The sequence below is a fragment of the Balaenoptera acutorostrata genome, chromosome 12, assembly GCF_949987535.1.
Source record: "Balaenoptera acutorostrata chromosome 12, mBalAcu1.1, whole genome shotgun sequence".
Lineage (NCBI taxonomy): Eukaryota > Metazoa > Chordata > Mammalia > Artiodactyla > Balaenopteridae > Balaenoptera > Balaenoptera acutorostrata.
Window position 1 is genome coordinate 73,013,469 of NC_080075.1, and position 21,434 is coordinate 73,034,902.

Here is a 21,434-nt window from a genome sequence, read left to right on the forward strand (position 1 = left end):
AAGGGGTGGCAGGTCCCTGCTTTGTCCTGTCTCAAGGTGATGCTCTGCAATGTCTCAGAACAGTGTGGCTGGCGTTCCAAGGAGTTATAATTGTCACATGGAATCAGGAGCTGAGAAAGGCGACTAGCACATTTCTCACTGTGTTCCCCATCTCGGGGTCATGTGCTGGGCAAGAAGGTCAAGGCATCAGACCCGGGGAGAAACAGTGAGTGGAGGAGATTTAGGGACAAAACAAACCTCAGTTTGGCCCAGGGGCCCCCCACTGTAACAAATCCGGGACTGGGAGTCAGACAGACTACGGGAAATAGGAGAAAAGGCAGGGGCAGAGCGGGGCCGCGGGGGCCCAGCCTGAGGCAGCCTGCAACAGAGAAGAGAGAGGAGTCAGGGTTGTGAAAACTCCGCCCTTCTTCTGGTCTTTCAGCCAGGGGCTGGGAGATAAGAGAGGCAAGGTGGGTGAGGACAGGCAGGTTGAGCACTGCACAGTGGTCTGATAGGAATGGTCTGACCAGCCTGCTCCTTAGGCCTAACTAGACGTTGTTCTCTTGTCTGTTGGAGTGAAGACTGACAGCATGATGGGAAAAAAGTCAGGGACTAGGTTCTTAATGAAGGTACATTTAGTCTTTCGGGGGTCAAAGGGAGAAGGGAAGGAAGAAAATGATCCTGAATGGCAGAAATGGGAATAAGGGGATAGAAGTGAGAGGTGGGGTGAAGAGTTGGACCCTGGTGCTCACCGTGGTACGGAGCAGGGTCCCGGCTCTGGCTCACTGCTCTCCCTGGTCCGGGGGATAGGGGACGTGGGGCCCGAAGAGCCTCTCATCCCTCTGCGAGTCGGCGGTGAGCCCCGGCCCAACCTGGGCCTAGCCTGTGTGGATAGGGGGTAGGCTATGAGGCTGGATTCTTCCATGAACTTTTTTGCTTCTAGGTTTCCTTCTAGTATCCACGCGTATGAGTGTAATATAGGTGTCAACACGGGTACCGGGGCCTTGAGTTCCTGGGCACTGTTCCTAGCTGAGAAGGTAGGGCAGGATGATAGCTAGAAAACTCTTGGGTTCAGTCTACGACTATACATTCCAAGCTTTACTTAACTAGGGGAGTCAAAAGGGTCCAGCATTTAACCTTCATGGCTATACCACGGTCAAGATCTGGCTGAGTAGAGAAGCACGGTGTAGAAAGATGTTGGAGGATTAGTAGGTCTACCTCAGAGCCTTCACTGCCTCAGCCCCTGCCAGAGCAGCTTAAGCTTCACCCATCCAGTCAGCTTCTGCCTATACCCAACTTCAGTCAACCTAGTATGGGGATCTGGACAGAATCACAGTTGGTGGTACAGCTGTTCCTAGGAGCAGCAACCAGATGTGTTACCTGGGGAATCCGGGACCCCTCCTGGCGGGAACTCTCCTCGGGCAGGTCTGGGCAGAAAGAGAGGAGAAGCTAAGGGCAGGGGCAGGCAAAGCCAAAGCTAGCAGGCTGAGGTTAGGGTACGTCTGGCAGGGATACTGGGATTGGAAGCAAGCAAGAGACCTGGCTGAAGGGGACGGGGGTGCAGCACTGGACAGACAGGCACTCAGGCATCAGAGCAGCTCTCTGCTATGGTTGTGGGGAGAGGGTGTAAAGCAGTGCTGGGCATTTTCCCTCCCACTACCCAGGTGAACAGCGCCTTGCTGGGCTCTGCCAGAGTTGTTATGCTGGGGACTGGGGAAGACCCAAAAATGTTACCTGTAGTCGGGTCCTGATACAGGGGATCCGAGGTCCAGCCCTTAGCAGACCTTTCCCAATCACCATGACAGCCTCTGGTTTGTCCCCTGAGGATAGGAATGAGCAGCTGCTCCCTAGGGAACAAAGGAAACTGATATCAGGATGGGGCCATGGAGAAGAGGTAACTTCCTTTAGATCAGGGTTTCTCAATATTGGCAGTATTGACATTTTGGGCTGGATAAGTCTTTGTTGTGGGCGGCTGCCTTGTGTGTTTCAGGATGTTTAGCAGCATCTCTGGCCTCTACTCAGCAGATGGCATTTCTTCCCCTGCCTCCTCCCCACTGTAACAACCAAAAATCTCTCCTGTCACACAAATGTCCGCTGCCTGGCAAAATCGCCCCTGGTTCAGAAGCACGGCATGCTCTAGTCTGGTCCGGGGGGTAGATCAGTAACTTGGAGCTTGAATCAGAATCCACTCAAGCTGAACGACTCTGAATTTATAGACCTTAGAGTTATCCTAGTCACATGTGTGAGCATTTAAGGATCAAGTCAGCAGTACCCAAGACTGGTGGATTCAGGGCTACCCATCGAAGAGAGTTAACAGGTTGGGAGTAGTGGGCTCTGAGGGAGGTAGAAGATGTTAGGCTGGAGTCTTAGAAATCATTCCCGTCCAGTCCTTTACACGGCTGGGTCTGTAACTTAAAAGGAGAGCAGACAGACGGTCTAGGCTCTATGTGGATGATATGGTCACATAACATTGGCGGTGATGACAGGTGAAAGGCCTATGCTGTTTTCATTCTTCAGTTTTGTCTAAGTTGCCCAGCTCCTGGAGTCAGGGAGCTTGAATAAACAGCAGGTAGGAAAAGTCCTCAGGTTCCTCAACTGTAAAAGTAAGGATTAAATGAGATAATGTGCTTAGAGCAGTGCCTGCCACATAGTAAACGCTCAATAAGTGGTAACTGTTATTTTATTACACAAAGATGTTCACTAAACTCCAGCTTCCTGTACAAGGGCATTGATGTTAGGGATTTAGGATAATCCAGGAGGATAACTGATGCCCCTGGTCTGGAGTGGCCTTTATTACATCAAGTCAGGAATGAGGTCCAGGTCACGTGGCAGCAGAGCCGGAGGGACTTCTTCAAGCCTAGTCAGGAGTCTGGCCTATGCCCTGGAAGGTAGGGAAGGAAGGAGGTTGGCCAACCCAGATTTCAGTGGCAGTGGGTACAGACCTGATATGCTGAGTGAATTGGGCAGTAGGCAGGAGCCCATGTGTAAAGAGGCTGTGTTAGAACTAACAGGAGTTGGGGACGGGGCCGGGCTGCTTGAAGTAGGGCGATGGGTCAGTGGCTGCTGCCGCCGTCTTCTGTCCTGGCTTCGGGGCTCTGAGTGGAAGGGACAAAAGCAGATAAAAGGGCAAATAAGTGAGGCATTGTCACTCCCCCGCCCCATTGGCTTTCCCTTGTCAGCAGATGCCTGTTTTCAAGCTTGTCATCACACCAGCATCCCTCTTCTGAAGTAAGTCTAAGATGGGTAGAAAGAACTAATAATTTATTCCAGCTGTCCAGTTTTCATCCAGCCCTCATCCTACTTCACCTCTCTGGAGCTAGCCTACTCACCCACCAGTTCATTCTTCTGGCAAAGAAGTTATTGAGCTTGGCTTCCCTAGGTTCTCCTCTTCCCCCTAACTGCCCCTTTTCAACTACTTGTCCTGCCCCTAAATGTCAGTGTCCCCCACCATTTTATCCTTGGTTCTCTCCTGCTCTATGTACTCAAAACTCCCAAGTCTCCCTCTTGCCCTTTTTTTCCTGAACTGCAGTTCTAATTGTCTACTGATGTTCCTACCTGGCAATCCCTCATGACCCAAACAAAGCTCATTTTCTCCCCTCCTTCCTTTTGTTCTCCCTATCTTGGTGAAAAATCTGCTAGAAACCTTGTTTCATCTTTCGACTCCTCCCTCACATTTAGATTTGTGTTTAACCCAAATCTGGACAATTCTCCCTCTGCCTTCACTTGATTTCCTCCTTTATTCACCCTTGCCATTGCCAGCATCCAGATACAGGTCTTTATCTCTCATCCAGGCTTTTGAAAAAAATTCCCCACTGGCCTCCCCAGCTTGAGTCTCTTCCCTTTTACAATCCATCCTTCACACAGGTGCCAGAAATTATTCTTCTAAAATACAGACCTGATCAAAAGTCATTTTGGCTCAGGCAAGGGGGAGATACTGAAGGTCTTTTAAAGGATGAAGTCTAAACTTTTTCACATGGCATTCAGAGCCCCGCCCACTGTGGGTCCAGTCTACACATCCTTAGTAGGATGCTGACTTGATCCTTCACACCCTCTGCTATAGCCTCTAGGGCTACTAGCTATGTGGTTCCTCTGCAAAGTCTGTTTCCTCTTCTAGTGAAACTTTGGACATCTTATATGTCCCACCTCGAATGTCACCTCTGTGAAGCCTCGCTGACCATTAACAGTAGAATTAATTCTTCTCTTTTCTTTCATTGTCCTTTGTTCACTTGGCTAGTAATTGTTTATGGTTTCTGTCTCCTTAACTAAATATTAGTACATGTAAAGTACTTAATACTGCCTGGCACATAGTAAGTGCTCAATAAATGGTAGCTAATATTCTAATTGGAACTTGAGTCTCTTGAGGGTAGGGACCTTGTCTTTTCCAATACTGTACATCCCAGTGCCTGTAAAGTACTGCCTGGAAAACCAGAGACCTTAATAAACATTTTGTTTACCCGGATAGCAGACACCCACTGTAGACCGTAAGCTGACTCAACAATCCCTGTCTAAGGGCATATGGTTATACTCTGTGGGGCAGCTCTCTTGGTCCCTTCTTTGTAGCTAGAGCCTCACTGCTACAGATTCTGAAAGGTGGGGTCCCAGTGGGGTAGATGGTGAGGTAGGGAGATTCTCAGGCTTGGCAGGTCCTTCCTTATCACAGGGGGAGAGCAGGTACCAAATGCTCTCAAACGGAATGAGCTATTAACCTTTGTGGAGCTGAATTCGATGGTGGTTCCACGATGCCAGTTGACTTCTAACAAAGCAACATGTGTTACATGTGAAAAGGCTCTAAAGTAGGAAGTAGGTGACAGTAACTTTACCTTGTCTAGCTACACTAGCAGGGACAAGGCTACTTCTGGAAGGTCCCAAACCAAATTTTAAAAAAACTGATACTTGTATGAATAAGGACGAGAAGAAAGGGAGAGATCTCAGGATGGAAGCTACTCTAGCTTTGAGGAGTTTACCAAGATGCTGGGTACCAATTAGAGTCTAAGACCACACACAGGAGCCAAAAACAACCAGACCTTAGGGGGCTAGTAAGAGTTGGCACAGCGATGTCAACAAAACAACCGAAGTCAGAGACGCATGGCCACAGTCACATAACTCGAAACATTACCCACCACCAATGACTTAGAGACACTGTAGAGCCTAGACCTGGGTAATTTTTCGGTTCAAACAGGGATGACAAGATGATGTCAAGTGATAGTGCACAGTAGGCAGAAATAATGAACTTTAATGACAGAGGGGGAAATAGCAGGAAATAGATGATCTGAGAAATATCTATACACAGAAGGATGTTGAAACCATGTTAAGGGATGAAGCCTCACCCCACCCCAAGGAAGGATAAGAGAGCAGGCTAGAAATTGAGTGAAGGCCTCTGGGACATTTGTAGGTTCTAGTAAGGAACTGAGTGGCACTTAAGAAGATACAAAGCAAAACAGGCAAATGATATAAAAAATGCCAATGTGAAATGTAAGGATCAAGGGAAAGATATTAAGGATACAACTCAGGAATCCTGCCCCTAAAGAGAGTTTCAGGGTAGGAGACAGGTTCTAGTTTAGGAGAGAGGCCTGATCTGGAAAGTAGAAGGCATTTAAAGGTAACACGTCATCACTTAAAAGACTGTCTTAAGGTTCGGGGGCTGCCTGTGAATTTGGCAGCATGAGCACACAGCCCGGTTTCTCATGTTTTGGCTTCTGGGCCCTGGTATAATCCAGGCCTACCCAGTCTCCACTGTGACAAGAATTAAAGGGAGGAGCCCCAACTCTCTTCTTTCTTGGTTCTGAGCTAGAGAAACAGTGCCTTAAGGCTGAGTGCAAGTGATAATGTGAACAGCTCTGCATCTAGAGGTTATGAGATGGTGTTTTATGATAATCAGCTGCTAGGTTCCATTTGGGAGAGGCAGGACAGTCCTGGGGCAGAGGCCTGAGACATAGAGCCGGACTGACCTCACCATGTATGAGTCAGAATGGATATTCTAAGGGCTCACAATTTTGAGGAGCAGTTGTGTAATCTGTGCCTAGGTCGTGCATCATCCCTCCAAAACATCTTTAGAACTGTCCCTACAGGTAGCACCGCAGATCTCAGTGGATCCCTAGGATGATCGCAGACCTGATTTATGCCCTGTGAGGGGTGGACACGCGAGACAAGCCTTCGTTCAGCTTCAACTTCTTGCCTGTTATTTGTTCAACAAATATTTGCAGATCATTTAATAAGTGCCAGGCGTGGTGCTAGGTGCTAAGGGAATAAATAGATGTGTTAGGAGACATTTCCTGCCATCAAATAAGTTTTACTCTATTTAACACAAAACTTTTGTTTGCAGGGGAAAAAGTGAAAGTGGTGATGGTGCTGGAGGCACTCTTCCTATGTCCTTTGACTCACTTCTCAAAGGAGCCTCCACTCACCATTGGCCTTTAGCTGCTCTATCAGAAGCTGCTGGTCAGCTGAGACAAGGCATCACAGAGGCCAGGAGAGAATTCTGGTAACCTCAGCTTTAAGTGCCAGAGCTGGGGGGGACTAGAGTGGCCATGGCAGGCTGATGGCTGAAGGCTCCCCGCTTTACTTAAGTCCCTTGTCTTTTACACCAGTATCCCGCTGGGTAGGGTGGAGGGCTAGGGAATAAGTTTAAGTTATTGAGTGAGACTTGCTTGAATCCAGGGCCAGGACTAGTATGAGGCGAGTGAGGCGCCTAGAGTACATAGTTTAAGGAGGCCCTTGCCTGACCCTGAGAGCGAGTGCCTTCTTAAATCGTGTGTCCTAGGCACCTCACTGGCTTCACTCTAGTCCGAGCCCTGTTTTCATCAATACATAGCCAACAGAAGGAGGAGCTCGTTTACTATCCACCGTCTCCCCAGCAGGTCCTCCTCTGAGCTGTCTGCATCTGCTTTTGCACCAGGAAATCGCACACTTTAGCTGTTACTTCAGCTGTTCCCCAGTGAGCTCTCCCTCCTGCTCCTCGGTGGCAGGTGCGGATAGTGCCGGCTGCGCTTCTGAGCCCCGCGGTCAGGGACGTGACCACGGGTCTGGGAAGGCGGTTCTCGGGACCTATTTTGCCGCAGGGGGAGAACGAGGTAAGGAGGATCCTGGCACTATGGTCAGGGGCGCTGGGAGGCAAGGCTTGCTCAGGCTCTTCCAGCCTCCTGCCCCAGCAACATTCCTGCTCACCCCAAGTTGGCTACTTTTTGGCTTCTAAAATGTCACCCCCAGCCTCCGAGGACAGACCCTGCCAGACTAGTTCCCTGAACTTCTAACTTAAGCTTCTGGCTGGGCTACCTAGATCTTTTCTGAAATTTTCTGGGTAGCCCAATCTCATGTTCTGTTCTGGCCAATAAAGGATAGTCAATTAAACGTACGGTTAAATGTGATAAAATTTTTATACATTAGTGGGAATTTTCTTATAAATAAGTTGGTAAGTCAAAAAAAAAAAAACCTTGTCAACGCAATCCCAGTTTTGGGATTTGGAAAGTATATTTATAGCTGCTTTTATAGTTAGAGATATGAGGGTCGTGTTCTTCCTATCTCGGAAGACAAAGTATGCCCAGATGTGGCAAAGGCCCAGGGGCCAGATGTGTGGAACCAGGAAATGTCACAAAGCTACAGCATAGGATAAATCACACGAACAAAATAAGGAAGTTTTTCTAAGGGTTAGTTGAAGATGCCATGTCCACATACCACAGCTGCATCACAAGTCCCTATCCCAAGCCAGGGCCAGTCTCCCATCCTGGAGTCTTATCAGGGACTTTGAGATGAAGTGGTAAAACTGTAGCACCAGCAAATGCTCAGGAGAACAGGAGTCAAGATTGCCAGATCTGATCTTTCAACTCCTTACAGTATTCCTGTTTGGTATTATTAGGAACCTTCTTGACCCCTTGACTTTAGAGACATAGTTTCTTAGTTCTTACAAATATTTATGCAAGTCCCTAGGGTGTCTTGGTACTCAGACCAGCTCTCTTTCTGCTTCTAAGTTCATTTACCTGGGGGAACATGGCTTCTCACTTGGTTTCACCTGTACGTGGATGACTCTTAGATCCAACCCTGATGTCATCTTTTCTACAGTTTGGCCCTTTCTCTGCCTGTAGGTCACCTCCATATAGCTAGCCCATGACATCCAAGCACGTCTAAAGTAGATAAACTCAGCACTTTTCTTCCAACAATGTCTTACTGTCATCATGACATTTTCCTTTAGCTTGTAGCCATGAAGCTCTCTTAGTCTCTCTTCCACCACCACTGAAGCCTGCCACTTCTATTTCTAGTATGTACATTCACAGACCCTGGTATAGGCACTAGTTATCTCATGTATAAACTACTGCAAGGATCCCACCTCCCCGTCCCTGCTTGATTTATATATAAACAAACAGTTCACAGATAGCTCTCTTAAACAGATCTTTTGTTCCCATCATTCTCAGAAACACAGTCGTTGCCATGTCTCGTTAACGCATCATCTTTGTTTTCAAGACATTTCGGCCCCTTCCACCCACCTGTCTTGCTGATTTCCACGGGAAGGGCTTGGCCCCTCGAACCAGCCAGTGTGCCTGCTTGTGGTCCTCTCTACGCGGCAGCTCTGGTCCTGGCTATCACTGTCATCGCTGCAATGTTTTTGTTAAAACCATACACCACCACCCATTCTTCAAAACCATTTCTCAATGATCATTCTTTGGGTGGTTACTCTTGTGCTTATCTACAACAGTGGCTCCCCGCGTTCCCTGTATGTTTATAATGAGTGTGTGCTTTTACGTTGTGTTTACTGCCCTGTGTCCCCCGTAAAGTTTCAAGTCAGTCAACCAGGAATTACTTTGTACTGACTATGCCTATTTTCTATTAGTTATTTGGGGGAAGTAACAAAGAAACAGAATACATGTCTCTCACTCAAGGAGCTTAATACAACACTCTGCATTTGGCAGGGGGGCAGGGAAGATGTTAATAAAATATTGACTAAAAACTGCCTAGAATCCTCCAGTGAGGACCTAGGAAAGGCTCTTTACTATTTCCCTTTTGTAGTCAGGGAAGGAGAATTTATGGTGCCAATATTCCTTCTATGAGTTAAAAGGAAAAATTAAAAGAAGAAAAAATATACAGATTTAAGATGGGAAACTCAAGCATACTGGAACACAAAAAGACTTAAGTTTGAATAACTGCCACTTAATAGCTGCGCAATCTTGGACAAGTTACCCTCAAACACCCTCAGTCTCCTCGTCAGAAAAGTGGAAATACCACCTACCCCACAGGGTCTTTGTGAGGATTAAATGAAATAAATATGCGATACTGTTTTTTTTTTGTTCACTGTTTAATGCTATTTAAATATAAGGCATTATTATTGCTTTAATACTCTCCTTCTATCAAACAGTGTGCAAAAGTGTCCTTTCCCAATGAAGACAGACTCTCTTAAGAGTGGGGCTTGGAACATAAGCAGAGGTAACTATGGAGCTTCTCGGGTAGAACATCTGAAAGTGTTATCAGAATCTCTTGTCTTATATCAAGCAGGGTCTCCTTGGCCAAACCCAGGGGCACAGCTGAGCACTTGTGACCACTGCTGGAAGGGGCTAGACTATTGCTTTGTAAGCCTAGAAGAGGAGCTGTCTGTAGTTGTTCCATTTTTCTTTGGAAGAGCTGGCATCCTTCTGATAACACTTTCTGAACAGGCTCTGAAGCCAGGAACAATTTCAGCCCATAGAGACCCTGGATAGGATTCTCCATCTTTGTATGGTGCTGCGATTTGGATTGTGAGGACATCTCCTTATGTTCCTCCCAACAAGACCGACCCTGTCCTTGACGTGGAGGCTCCACGTCTCAGTGTGACCCTGCTCTAGCCAGTGTTTCTTCCTTGGAAACTTTCCTGCCTCCCAGCAGTTGCTGAAACCCAGATACCACGGACTCCCGCCTATGCCATACACGGTACCGTCTGGAGCTCGTGCCGCAGGGAACACCAAGGTCGCAGAAGAGGCTGTAGATTCTGCTATATACTAATTTTATTGATTCACCCCTCGGTCCCAGGCCAAGTGTGTATCTTCAAGCTCTCACTTCCCCCAGCAATGCCCCAAACAACTGAACACCTGCTGCAGGGGCTCCCAGACTAGCTTACCTCTGACGGGGCCCAGCACCCGGTGGCTGACCTTTTGGGTGCTAGAGCCCAGGCCTGGCAGCCCTGCAGGCCGACTGCCATGAAAAGGAAAGCTGAGGGAGTTCTTCATCTGTGGAGAATTTTGTTGACTGCTGCTGCTACCACCAGCACTTGTGCCAGTGCTAAAACTTCGCACGCAGCTCAAGGTATTTTCAGAGCAGGAAACAGGCAGTCCACTGCAAAGAAACAGATGCCAGTTAACCCTGGGCCAGGGAGGTTGTTGCAAGTCTTTCCCCATGGTCTGATGCTCAGTAAAGCATCACCTCTGGAGTGAAAAGGCACAGGGACTCATTCCAAGGGAGCAGGGAGGGATTTACGTCCATGGATAAGGTACCTAACCTGGGGCATCTCAGGATGCCTGGGAGCCCTTGTTCACACAACATGCTCCTGCAGACAATACGCTAAGAGCCATAAGGGCTGTCCCTGGGCAGCTTTAACTCCCAGCGAATTCCCCTTTAATGCCTTGGTGCTGCCCTTGGACCCCTCAGTCATTCACAACCACTGGAAGCTGAGACTTGCCCCCACCCGCACCCTAATTGTATTTGATTTTGTGCAGGGCTCTGGAGCAGGGAATCCCCTAGCCTGCTTTTCAGATATCTGGGAAGTATGCAGCTCCAGGTAAAAGGGAAGAGGATCCCATTCTCCAAAAAATGCACTGATCTTACTAATTTAAGTTTCCCCTGGAAATATTCACCATGTGGTCCTTTTGGAAGTTGGGAATCACACAAATTCCTTGGAACTCCTCGCTCTAGAGCCCTGTTCCACTATCACAGCCTTTCTCCCTTCCACCCTGCTGGTCTTACTTGTTACTTCTGGGTGGAGTTCGAGAGCCTCTCTTCTTGTTGACACCCGTGTTCACAGTAGTGCTCAGGCCTCGACTGCTGCGCACGTGTTTTAGCATCCAGGCCCGGAGGTTCGTGAGGCTGCTATGCTCTGACAGCACAATTCGGGGCCACGGATTGCATTCTGCCATGTCCAGAGCTGCAATGGCCATAGCTCGTCCCACCTGTGGGGAGAGTCTGGTTTGGCTCAGTGTCTTGGTCTTCCAACCTAGGGTGCTGTGTTGGTTTGGGGTGCACAGCACAGGGGAAGGGAAGGAGAGGCTGGCCTCACATTTGCTCGATGAAGATCCCAACCTTTGTGCTCAGGCTGTTTATCGCAAGTGGAGTTAGAGCTATTCCCTGAACTGTTGCCCATCTGGGGCCCCCGTCCGTTATGAGCGGGGGCAGGTGGGCTTTCTGGCTGGCACCAGGCAGGAGTTCTCCCAGCAGGAGAAGGCATTGGGATCTTTTCGATAACCCACAGCTCTGTCTACTCCTCTTGTGTGCCCTAGGACACCAGGATCATCAGGTACCTCTGCAGAGGGGGTACTTTTAGGTCAGTAGTGAACAAATGCAATAGAAGGAGGAAGACAAGCTCAGAGGCGAAGAATCTGACCCGGATGTGCTCAGGGATTCGCTATGGCGGGGTTGGGGGGAGGTCAGAATAGTGCCCACTCATCCTCTCAGTACTCTTACAGTCAGAGGCCTGCGCCTATTAACCGAGGAAGACAACCACAGTGGTTGAGAGATGAGACAGCGACAGTGGTGCGGCTCTCCTCAGAGGACCTTAGAGTCAGGTAGCAAGAGTGAAGGCCTTTCCAGACTTGGCGGTTTCCCTTTCCCCACTCATCCCCTGCATGCATACCTGCTCAAACTGTTCCACAGTGTATCTGGAGGGGAAGGCCGGCGGGGGAGGGGGGCTGGCACGTCCGTTGTCATGGCAGGCGGCAGGGATGCTGTTTACTGAGCGTCCAGTGTTGTAGTTGCATTCAAGTGTGTAGCTAAGACACAGAGACATTTATCAGACAGAATCTGGACAGAACCATGGGGGGACAGACTAGGTGGTCTATGAGATAATCATTTGGGAAAAAATATACACAAACAGAAAGTGCTAATCCCTAGCAACTAGCAATTGACCTTGGCACTTTATCATATACCTAAGAAGGTCCCCAAAAGGGACCTTTAGTGTCCCAGACTAAAGACAATAACACTAATTGTGAATCTGTCCTTTGAGAAGACTTCGGCTATCCCTGCCCCTTGAACGCCCTCGACTAGGTATTGTTTTCTTTGGGAAGCTATTTCACAAACTGTATCTCAATTTCCACCCAACCTGTGGATTATCCCTGAGGCTTTGTAGATTGCAACCCGGCCGCTTCCCTCTTTAGACTGGCCATCTCTGCGGTCTCGGGCATACATGTTCTTCTCTGAGAAATTGCAGCCCTGGAAGTCAAAGTGGGCTGAGTTCAAGGAGATGAGCTTTGGATACAGCATATTTTCCACCTGTTTGGGCGAGGAAAAAGGCAACTCAGAAGGAGAGACAGAGAAAGAAGGGATGGGGACAAGGAAGAGATGCCAAGCATGCGGCCACGTGCCTTAAACACAGCAGACACCTTCAGAACCGTCAGCAGTAGTCAGTGTTCGTAAATTCTCACTGAATGTTTGACAATATTTCTAGGTGTTGGAAAGGTATGATTCTACCTCTTTTTAAGCCCTTCTTCTCTCCAATAATGCAAAATTCTCCTCCTCCCCTGGTTTCCCAAACCCTAGAAAAGACTAGGATGCCGAAAGCTTGACCCTCTTTCAGAGGTCATGACGTAATGACTGAGACTTGAGGGGCCCAGTGCTGCCCCTTTTTGGCTCTCTGGAGCTCGCTCAGGATATTGTACCTCTTGCAGCCCCAGGCCTTCCTGCCAGAAGGCCCCCTTCCCTCCGTTTGTGGCCTGACCTTTATTTCCTAGCCTGCAACATGTCCCACACTCACATGACCACCTGTGGATTCCTACCTGGGTGTTCTCGTCACTAAAGCTGTTTCCATACATGAAGCAGCCCCTTTTGGAGGCATGTCCATGCAGGTCCACGTAGTAAGCAACACCACTCTCTTTGGGGGGGATGGTGTCAGGGTCTGGATGCTCAGCCTCAGTGGACTGTTGTGGCATAATCCACACGCTGTGGTGCTTCGGCTCTGCTGGCTCGGTCTGTGTCCAGGCCTCAGGGTTCTCCCCGTCAGACGAGTGCCCACGGCGAGCTTCATTTCGGAGATTGTTGGCTTTCTCAAGGTCGGAAAGGGGAGCATCAGGAGGAAGATGGGGACTGTGCTGGTGCTCAGAGGGACTCTGGGAGTTCAGACGGGAGTGCACGTGGTGGTAGAGAAGCACAGCTTTAGCCCCGTAGACGGCCGGGTGCAGGACTGCATCAGGCTTCAGGTACTGACGGTTCAGATTCACTCCACGCGAGTCTGTGCTGTAGGGAAACAAGGACCAAAGCAGGGTCTAGAGGGCTGGGCCAGCGAAGGAGACACTAGAGTAGATGAAAACGAGACTTGACTTGTGACACGAGAGGCTGAGGGTGCATTAGGAAAGAAAGAATTGAGGCCAGGCCCTCTCCGTGGTCAGCTGTCACCCATCCCATAGAAACCTAAAAGACAGCGCCCTCCATTCAGCTGGACCTGCGGGGATTCTGGCTCTTCTCCTTCTAGAGAGTGCCACTAGATGGGATCATATTCCTTCTCAGGTCACTGGAGGACCACATGAACTTGCCCTTGTTAGGGTGCAAGAGGACTGGGAACACAGACGTTAGATGAGAGGCTGACAGTCTTCCATTGAGATGCAGGGCGTGAGGGGACTGGGAACAATCCAGGCGGGCTGGGGACGCTTCTTACCGGTAGTGGCCCCGGACTACGCCATCGGGGTTTAACATGGGAATCAGCTTAAAGACAAAGAGGCGACGTAGGGTTTGGGCCCGAGGATCGTCAGGTCGAAGGATGAAGTCCAGAAAGCCATTGAAGACAAAGCTAGATGGAGTCTCCCCAGGGTGTACCCTACTGCTTAAGAAGAATATCTGAGGTGGAGAGGAGAGCAGTTATTAGGTCAGTTGCTCTATATTCCACGGTAACCATGTGGGGATGGTGGTGGGATGAAGTGGAAACAGCCACTGGATTTCCAGCTGGCTGAGTTTGCAAATGGAGTAGGAGCTGTCACACTTGCCTCAGAATGCAGGCTGAGGCAGTGTCCACGGGGCTGAGGAATAACATGGCCTTAAGCTACCAGCAGTGCCTGGAGCTGGGCAAAGGCCAAGGTACTACCTTTATGCTATTTCTACTCACCCTCTTGCCTGTGAAACGGAATGGTCGGGGTGTGCTGGCATCAGGAAATAGCTGCTCTAGGCGGGGCTCTCGATCTTCTCGAAGCCCATGGCAGGAACTGATCGTTAGCAGATCTACACGAAGTCCATCCAGAGAATAGCAAAGGGTCTCCCGGTGGTAATAGATGGTATCCAGGGGGCTGTAAAGGTAAAAGTCATTAAGCCAGGAGAAGTCCCTTAAGTCCTACCAACAGGTGGGCCTTGTCATGAGCCCAGGATTTGTACGATCTGGTACTTCACCCTAACCTTTGGGGCTTTACAGTCTCTCACAGTTTTAAATGAGGCTGAGGATGTGGGTGGGTCTACATTGCCAGAATGCAGGGAACAGGACAGGATAAACTTATTGTTTTTCTCCCCAGTTTATGGTGCCCTAGGATAGACTACTTTGCATAGACACAGAGAGTTGGCCTCTGCTGGGGCAGGAGAAAAACAAATGTGTGCTGAGCAATGGCAGTGCTGGGTAAATTCTGGGTAACTGATGGGAGCTGGGATACTAAGAGGGTTGAAGTAGGCAGCTGGATAAGTGGAGTGGAGCGGTGGTAATGCCAAGATCAAGGTCACACAGAAACATCTGTCAAAGATACCCCAAATCCCACATTCTGTACAGAGAAAAGAACAGATGAGGTTTTGCTTCAGGGCTCGTAGGGCAAGTTCCAGGAGTAGCAGAGGTGCCGTGTGGTCCAGGACGGCGTGACAGGAGTAAGAATGCGGCTGGCACCTGCTATGGGTAGGGTGGTTCTCCAGAAAGCGCTGGTCCAGCTGGTTTAGCAAATCCTGGCAGTCACTGTAGGAGAAGGGGTAGCAGAAGGCGAAGAAGGTGGTGGCCCCACGGCTTTCCACGAAACGGTGAACAAAGGATAACACAAACTGCGTCTCTGTCATCTGAGGAGCAGAGGAGGAAGAGGGAGGGGCAACATGCCATCGGTGTCAGAACTAAGATCCTGCTGGGGTCACCAGGAACTGACCTCACACTCTCATCACTTTTACCAACGTCCCTCCCTCTGAAACTCCACGTGACAGCCAGATCCTTCTAGGCTTCCCGAGGCAGGGGCTTATCTTGGACTCCAGCTGGCGCCAGAGGGACGCTGGTACCAAAACCTGGTGTCCCGCCTGCCCAGCACGCTGTATCGAAGGGACTCCTCGTTCCTTTCCCTCATCTGCTTTTAGCACCCAAGTCTGTCTATCCTCCTCATGGAGAACTTACCTCAAAGGTGGGCCGGTCTCGAATGCGTTCCCAGCGTGGCCGGGTGGGCAGTGTGCGCACAAAGGGGGCCATGCCCTGGGAATACAGCTTGCTTTGCTTGTTCATGTTCATGACGTTGATCTTGATGAGTTTCCCTGGAGTTCCTCCCCGGACACTGAAGTAGAACCATGACCTGAGGGCCAGAGTAGGAGAGACAGGTCATTCTACAGGGGAGGGTTGGAGAGGAGCGATGTGGGAGGGCTGAAACAAGCCAAACTGGGAAAGGGCTACTTGGTAGGGAGAGAGGGAGGGAGAGAGGGAGAGGAAGGGGGAGTGGGAGGGGAAGGGTAGTGTGCTGGCACGAACTCTCAGTCAAAGGGCTAACTGAAGCAGGGGTGCGGGGCCAGCCTCTCTTCCTTCTTCTACCCTCCATTACTCTCCTCTTACCTGTTCCCATTCTCGAATTCTGTTTCAGCACAGTCTGGTCGGGTCCACACGTTGAACTCATAGTCAGGGGAAGAGGCAATGCTGCTGGTGGAGGCTGAGGCACCACCCGCTACTCCCTCCCCATCACTAGACACAGATTCCACCTTCTCCACGTGGCCTAGGTTCCCTGAATCAAAGCGAGAACTGAACAGCAATCCCCCACAGCGCAGCTCCATGGTGCGGCTGGGAAAGCATCCTCCTGCCCCACTCAGGCCCTGAGAGCTGGGGAAAAATGGTGGGGTAGGGAGGAGAGGGAAGAAAAATGAAAACACGTTCTTTGAGTATCTCTGGGTGAATGAGAGCTGCTCTTAGGGAGTGCCCTAAGAAACAAGAGTCTCTCTCCGCCTTAAAAAAAGGTAGAAGTGGGCTTCCAGCAAAGGCCAAGAATAAGCAGTATTCTGTCCCCACACTAAGGGTTATAACTGACCTCAAAGGACCCTATTTTACCACAGCTTGGCTATTCCAAAATGAAATACTCAGTGGCTAAAGTATGCCGAGAAACACTAGACTCTTAAGTTTCTTTGCAGCCCAAAGATTAGAGATGCTAGAGAGGTCAGATTGCCCAAATCTAGCCAAGGTACACCCACCACCACATGTGGCCATCCTGAGAGATGGGCCATTCTGGATCTCTGGTTCCTGGACTGGCTCCCCACTCTGGAGAAGAGCAGAGTGGAGAGAACCACGTTTCTAACTTTGGATGGGCAGCTTCCTCTCTCCACTCCTCTGTCCTCACAAGTACTGACCAGGCAGTTTTCTGTTGCTCCCCTGAGCCCTGGAAGGGCTGGTTCTTACTTTTTTGTTACTACCCCGTGCCTATCAGGGAGGAAAACTAGACGTGTGGCCTTTGCCAAGCCAAAGGAAACTGGGCAGAAGCCACCTGCTCACCTGGAGACTGCAGCTCAAACCCAGCTAGGGTACGGGTCTATTCCACCCCCTCACCCCCAGTCCTGTGAGCAGTGAGGCCCCTGAAAAAGCTACCTCGGTAGTTGTGGGTTAGTAATGGGTGTTCTGAGCATCCCTAAAAAAAATGTGGCCGATAGAGACCTACTTGGGGACAGGGGGATGACTTCTCGACCCACAACTCTGAAGGACCCTCACACAAGGACCGAGATTGTCCCGGCCAGGGTGGGGTTTGTTGGCTTGGGATGGTTCTGGGCGGACTCACACTCGCGGGAGGGTAGGAAGGCAGGGCGTAGCGGGTAAGAGAGGAGGCCACAGGAGTGGGGTGCGGCCGGGGGCACCCCGGGCGAGGGGCGGGGCGGGGTGGGATTCCAGAGGGGCTCCGGGCCGCCAGGGGCTGAGAAGGGGGCGGGGCCGGGGCCCGCACTCCACGCAGAGCCCCTCACCTCTCTCCGGGCCGGTGATCCCGCTCGCTCTCCCGCTAGCGAGGCGCCACCTGGGCCCCGGCACCCAGGCCCTCCACCCAGGACCCAAACAAAACCCGAGCGCCGTGGTGCCGGGACCCCGCTCTGCCGGGAAACAAGAAGTCTCACGCCTATTGGCCGCGGGGACAGCTGGCTACCCGCCCAGTAAGGCTCGCTGCCATTGGCCAGCACGCCGGGGTTCCCTCGCACGTTTAGCGGGTACCTGAGCCCGTGCTGTTTGGGGGCTCTACCTGCAGGCCCGGTGGGAGGGTTCCGCCCGCGTCTTCTCAGAAGACGGTTAACGGCCTGCCCACCGGGAGGAGGAAAAGACGAAGTGACCAAGAAGGACACTGGAAAAGACTCACCTGCAAAATAAAAAGACCGTGTGTGAAGCTGACGATTGCCTACCGTACTCCTCTGTGTATTACAAAACACCCACCAGCTTCAGCCACTCTCCCGCGGTTCAGGGATCCTCCAGTGCCCGGGCCAAAAACCGAGTGGAGGATGCGGGCATCGATCCCGCTACCTCTCGCATGCTAAGCGAGCGCTCTACCATTTGAGCTAATCCCCCGGCTGTTACTGGCTTCTTTCTTTTTGCCTTACAGGTTGTTCTGGGGAGTCCACTGACCAGTGAACCGACCGCAATTCAGAACATTCATTTAGCTTAGCACTGCACTCAAGTGCAGTGGGACCGTGGGCAAGATTTTTAAAAGCAGACATATAATAATCACACATAAGCAATAATAAGCCTCATTTATAAGCACAGGTTAACATTCCTTTGCATGTAACCCCCAAGAGAGCGTACCCGTACCCTATTTACTGCACATATGTTTCACGGAACATCTGCAGTGCGTACGCAACTCAGTTGGCTTCTCGGTAAGCTTTTCTCCTCTGAATGAGTGGAAGCTAAAAATATCGTACGAAGTCCTTCGAGCCGGAATCGAACCAGCGACCTAAGGATTACTATAGCTTACCCACTACAGTCCTCCGCTCTACCAACTGAGCTATCGAAGGCTCCGATGCTGTTACCGTCTGCCGTTGTCCCCCTAATACTTACCAAGGCCTCACTCCAGGGTCTCAGTAGTTTTGGGGTGGCCTGGCCCCCACCCTCTAAAGGAACTCCCCGGGGCCGAGCTCCTCCAAGGTGCACAGAACAGAGGAACCCGGAGACAGAAATGCGAGCAAAGGGCGTTGCCAAAGGACCCGCTTTCCAACCCTGGACGAAGGAAACACGGGCAATACAGTTTCCCTTCCGTTTCCTTGCTTTTTACAAAACGATACCGCCACCACCCCCCCACCCCCCACCCGCTGTGGTTTCTTACAGGACTGCGGACACTTCGAGACCTGGCCCACAACCCTGACTTAGGGGCCGCATTTCTCCGGCGGGGCGGGTATGCACACGTGCTCTACAATCTCCCGGCGCCCGCTGGGTTTGCAAAGCCGACCACTTACGTTCGCTATTTCCGCTCCTCGTTTCCCTCCGGTTTCTCCAGGGGCGCCTGTAAAATCCTACTGCTCTACTGATGTGAAGGACATTCATTCAGTCAATTAACCCACGTTTGTCAGGATCTCTTCCTCCTAAGAGCAAGAAAGATACAGACCACCGAGCTGCTGGAGGCGAGCCTGACGGCGCTGGAGCGGGCGGCGCGGGATGCCCGGGATCAGCGACTGCGGACGGGGCCCTGAGCCGGGCGGTGAGTCGGGCCGCTAGCATCCACCCGGCTCCCGCCCCTGCCCTCCTCACACCTGCATCTCTCTTTCCAGGGGCCTGGCATGCCAGCCCACAATCCTTTGCCCACCAAAAGCTCCCGGGGTTTTAAAACAAAGAAACAAACCTAAAACCCAACTCGTGTGTGAAGCTTTGCTTCGCGGTGTGGCGGGGTGGGTGTGCAGGGAGACCTGGTCTCCATTGCCAGCTCTGCAACCGCCTGTGTTACCCCGAGTCACAATCGCCCCGGGCAAATCCAGGTCGGGCGATGGTTTCAAGCCCCTCGCGGCTCCAACATTTTGGGGGTTCTCTCAGGCTGTTTTAAATCCGAAGTTTCTGTTGTCACTGAACGCAACACGGGGTTCACGCCTGTGCCCATCCACAAAGCAGGAGGTTAACATCTTCCCATTGATTTATTGGTTTAACTTCATTCTGCTGCTGCAAATGCTACCTTTATGTCCTAGAACGTTAGTTTGGGGTAGTTTTCTTGGAACGGTGATTAGCACTCTCACTGTCTTGCTCTTTCTTGTGGGGAGGCGGGGCTGGAAAGCAGAATATATTTAATTATGTTGCTTGGGGTCTTTGTTTTGTTTTTGAGCGAAATTCGCATAACATACAGCTAACTATTTTAAAGTATGAACAATTCAGTGGCATTTAGTACATTCACAATGTTGTCCCAACCTCTCTCTAGTCTAAAAACTTTTTTTTTTTTTAAATCACCTTGGAAGAACACCCTGTACCCTTAAAGTAATCACTTCCATCCATACTTCACCCAGCCCCTGGCAACGACAAATATGCTTTCGGTCTCTACGGATTTACCTATTCTGGAGATTTCATACAAAATAAATCGTAAAATATGTGACCTTTTGTGTTAATTTCTTTCACTTATCATAATGTTTTGAGAGTCATTGAAATTGTAGCATGTATCTGTGCTTGTCCCTTTTTATGGCTAAATAATATTCCATTCCTTTGTTTGTCCATTCTTCTGTTGATGGACCTTTAGGCTATTTCCACCTTTTGGCTTTTTTTTTTTTTTTTAATAGGTCTTTATTGGAGTATAATTGCTTCACAATACTGGGTTAGTTTCTGTTGCACAACAATGCGAATCAGCCATATGCATATACATGTCCCCATATACCCTCCCTTTTGAGCCTCCCTCCCCTCCTCCCTACCCCACCCCTCTAGGTCATCGCAAAGCACTGAGCTGATCTCCCTGTGCTATGCTGCTGCTTCCCACTAGCTATTTTACATTCGGTAGTGTATATATGTCGATGCTACTCTCACTTCGTCCCAGCTTCCCCCTCCCGCCCCATGTCTTCAAGTCCATTTTCTATGTCTACCTCTTTATTCCTGCCCTGCAACTAGGTTCATCAGGACTTTTTTTTTTTTAGATTCCATATATATGCGTTACCATATGGTATTTGTTTTTCTCTTTGTGACTTACTTCACTCTGTATGACAAACTCTAGGTCCATCCATCTCATTACAAATAACTCAGTTTCGTTTCTTTTTATGGCTGAGTAATATGCCATTGTATCTATGTGCCACATCTTTATCCATTCATCTGTCGATGGACATTTAGGTTGGTTCCATGTCCTGGCTATTGTAAATAGTGCTGCAATGAACATTGTGGTACACGTCTCTTTTTGAATTATGGTTTTCTCTGGGTATATGCCCAGTAGTGGGATTGCTGGGTCAAATGGTAGTTCTATTTTTAGTTTTTTAAGGAATCTCCATACTGTTTTCCATAGTGATAGTGTCAATTTACATTTCCACCAACAGTGTAGGAGGGTTCCCTTTTCACCACACCCTTTCCAGCATTTATTGTTTCTAGCTTTTTTGATAATGGCTATTCTGACCGGCGTGAGGTGATACCTCATTGTAGTTTCGATTTGCATTTTTCTAATAATTAGTGGTGTTGAGCATCTTTTCATGTGCCTCTTGGCCATCTGCATGTCTTCCTTGGTGAAATGTCTATTTAGGTCTTCTGCCCATTTTTTAACTGGATTGTTTTTTTTTTTTTTTTTTGATATTGAGCTCCGGGAGCTGTTTGTATACTTTGGAGATTAATCCTTTGTCTGTTGTTTCATTTGCAAATATTTTCTCCCAATCTAAGAGTTGTCTTTTTGTCTTGTTTATGGTTTCCTTTGCTGTGCAAAAGCTTTTAAGTTTAAATAAGTACCATTAGTTTATTTTTGTTTTTATTTCTGTTACTCTAGGAGGTGGGTCAAAAAAGATCTTGCTGTCATTTATGTCAAAGAGTGTTTTTCCTTTGTTTTCCTCTAAGAGTTTTATAGCATCTGGTCTTACATTTAAGTCTTTAATCCATTTGGAGTTTATTTTTGTGTATGGTGTTAAGTAGTGTTCTAATTTCATTCTTTTACATGTAGCTGTCCAGTTTTCCCAGCACCACTTAT

The 21,434-nt window shown here is 49.5% G+C and overlaps 1 protein-coding gene and 2 non-coding genes across 6 annotated transcripts; all 3 read right to left on the bottom strand.

Moving 5' to 3' along the window:
• Nucleotides 1-42: 42 nt before the first annotated feature.
• On the bottom strand, nt 43-17,421 carry AGBL5 (AGBL carboxypeptidase 5). Of its 4 annotated transcripts, XR_009009945.1 has the most exons (16): nt 17,293-17,421; nt 15,908-16,168; nt 15,482-15,653; nt 14,996-15,159; nt 14,240-14,417; nt 13,796-13,974; nt 12,921-13,377; nt 12,248-12,417; nt 11,783-11,918; nt 10,900-11,102; nt 10,058-10,272; nt 2,922-3,074; nt 1,714-1,826; nt 1,360-1,406; nt 732-862; nt 224-358 (listed from the first exon to the last, which is right to left on the bottom strand). XR_009009945.1 is itself a non-coding variant. In XM_007191304.2 (15 exons), exons 2-15 carry the CDS (start codon nt 16,120-16,122, stop codon nt 187-189), a joined length of 2,598 nt encoding a protein of 865 aa, XP_007191366.2. In that variant the 5' UTR covers nt 16,123-16,168; nt 17,293-17,421; the 3' UTR covers nt 43-186. The 4 variants fall into 4 exon arrangements, 3 of the variants coding, with proteins under 3 accessions (XP_007191366.2, XP_007191365.2, XP_007191367.2); XM_007191304.2 differs by lacking the exon at nt 1,360-1,406 and having other exon boundaries at nt 43-358; nt 12,248-12,357; XM_007191303.2 differs by lacking the exon at nt 1,360-1,406 and having other exon boundaries at nt 43-358.
• A 387-nt stretch (nt 17,422-17,808) lies between these two features.
• TRNAA-AGC (transfer RNA alanine (anticodon AGC)) lies at nt 17,809-17,881 on the bottom strand. Its single transcript has one exon. It is a non-coding gene; the product is annotated as a tRNA-Ala (tRNA).
• Nucleotides 17,882-18,235: 354 nt separating this feature from the next.
• On the bottom strand, nt 18,236-18,324 carry TRNAY-GUA (transfer RNA tyrosine (anticodon GUA)). Its single transcript is given in 2 exon segments — nt 18,236-18,271; nt 18,288-18,324. It is a non-coding gene; the product is annotated as a tRNA-Tyr (tRNA).
• Between the last annotated feature and the right edge of the window lie 3,110 nt (nt 18,325-21,434).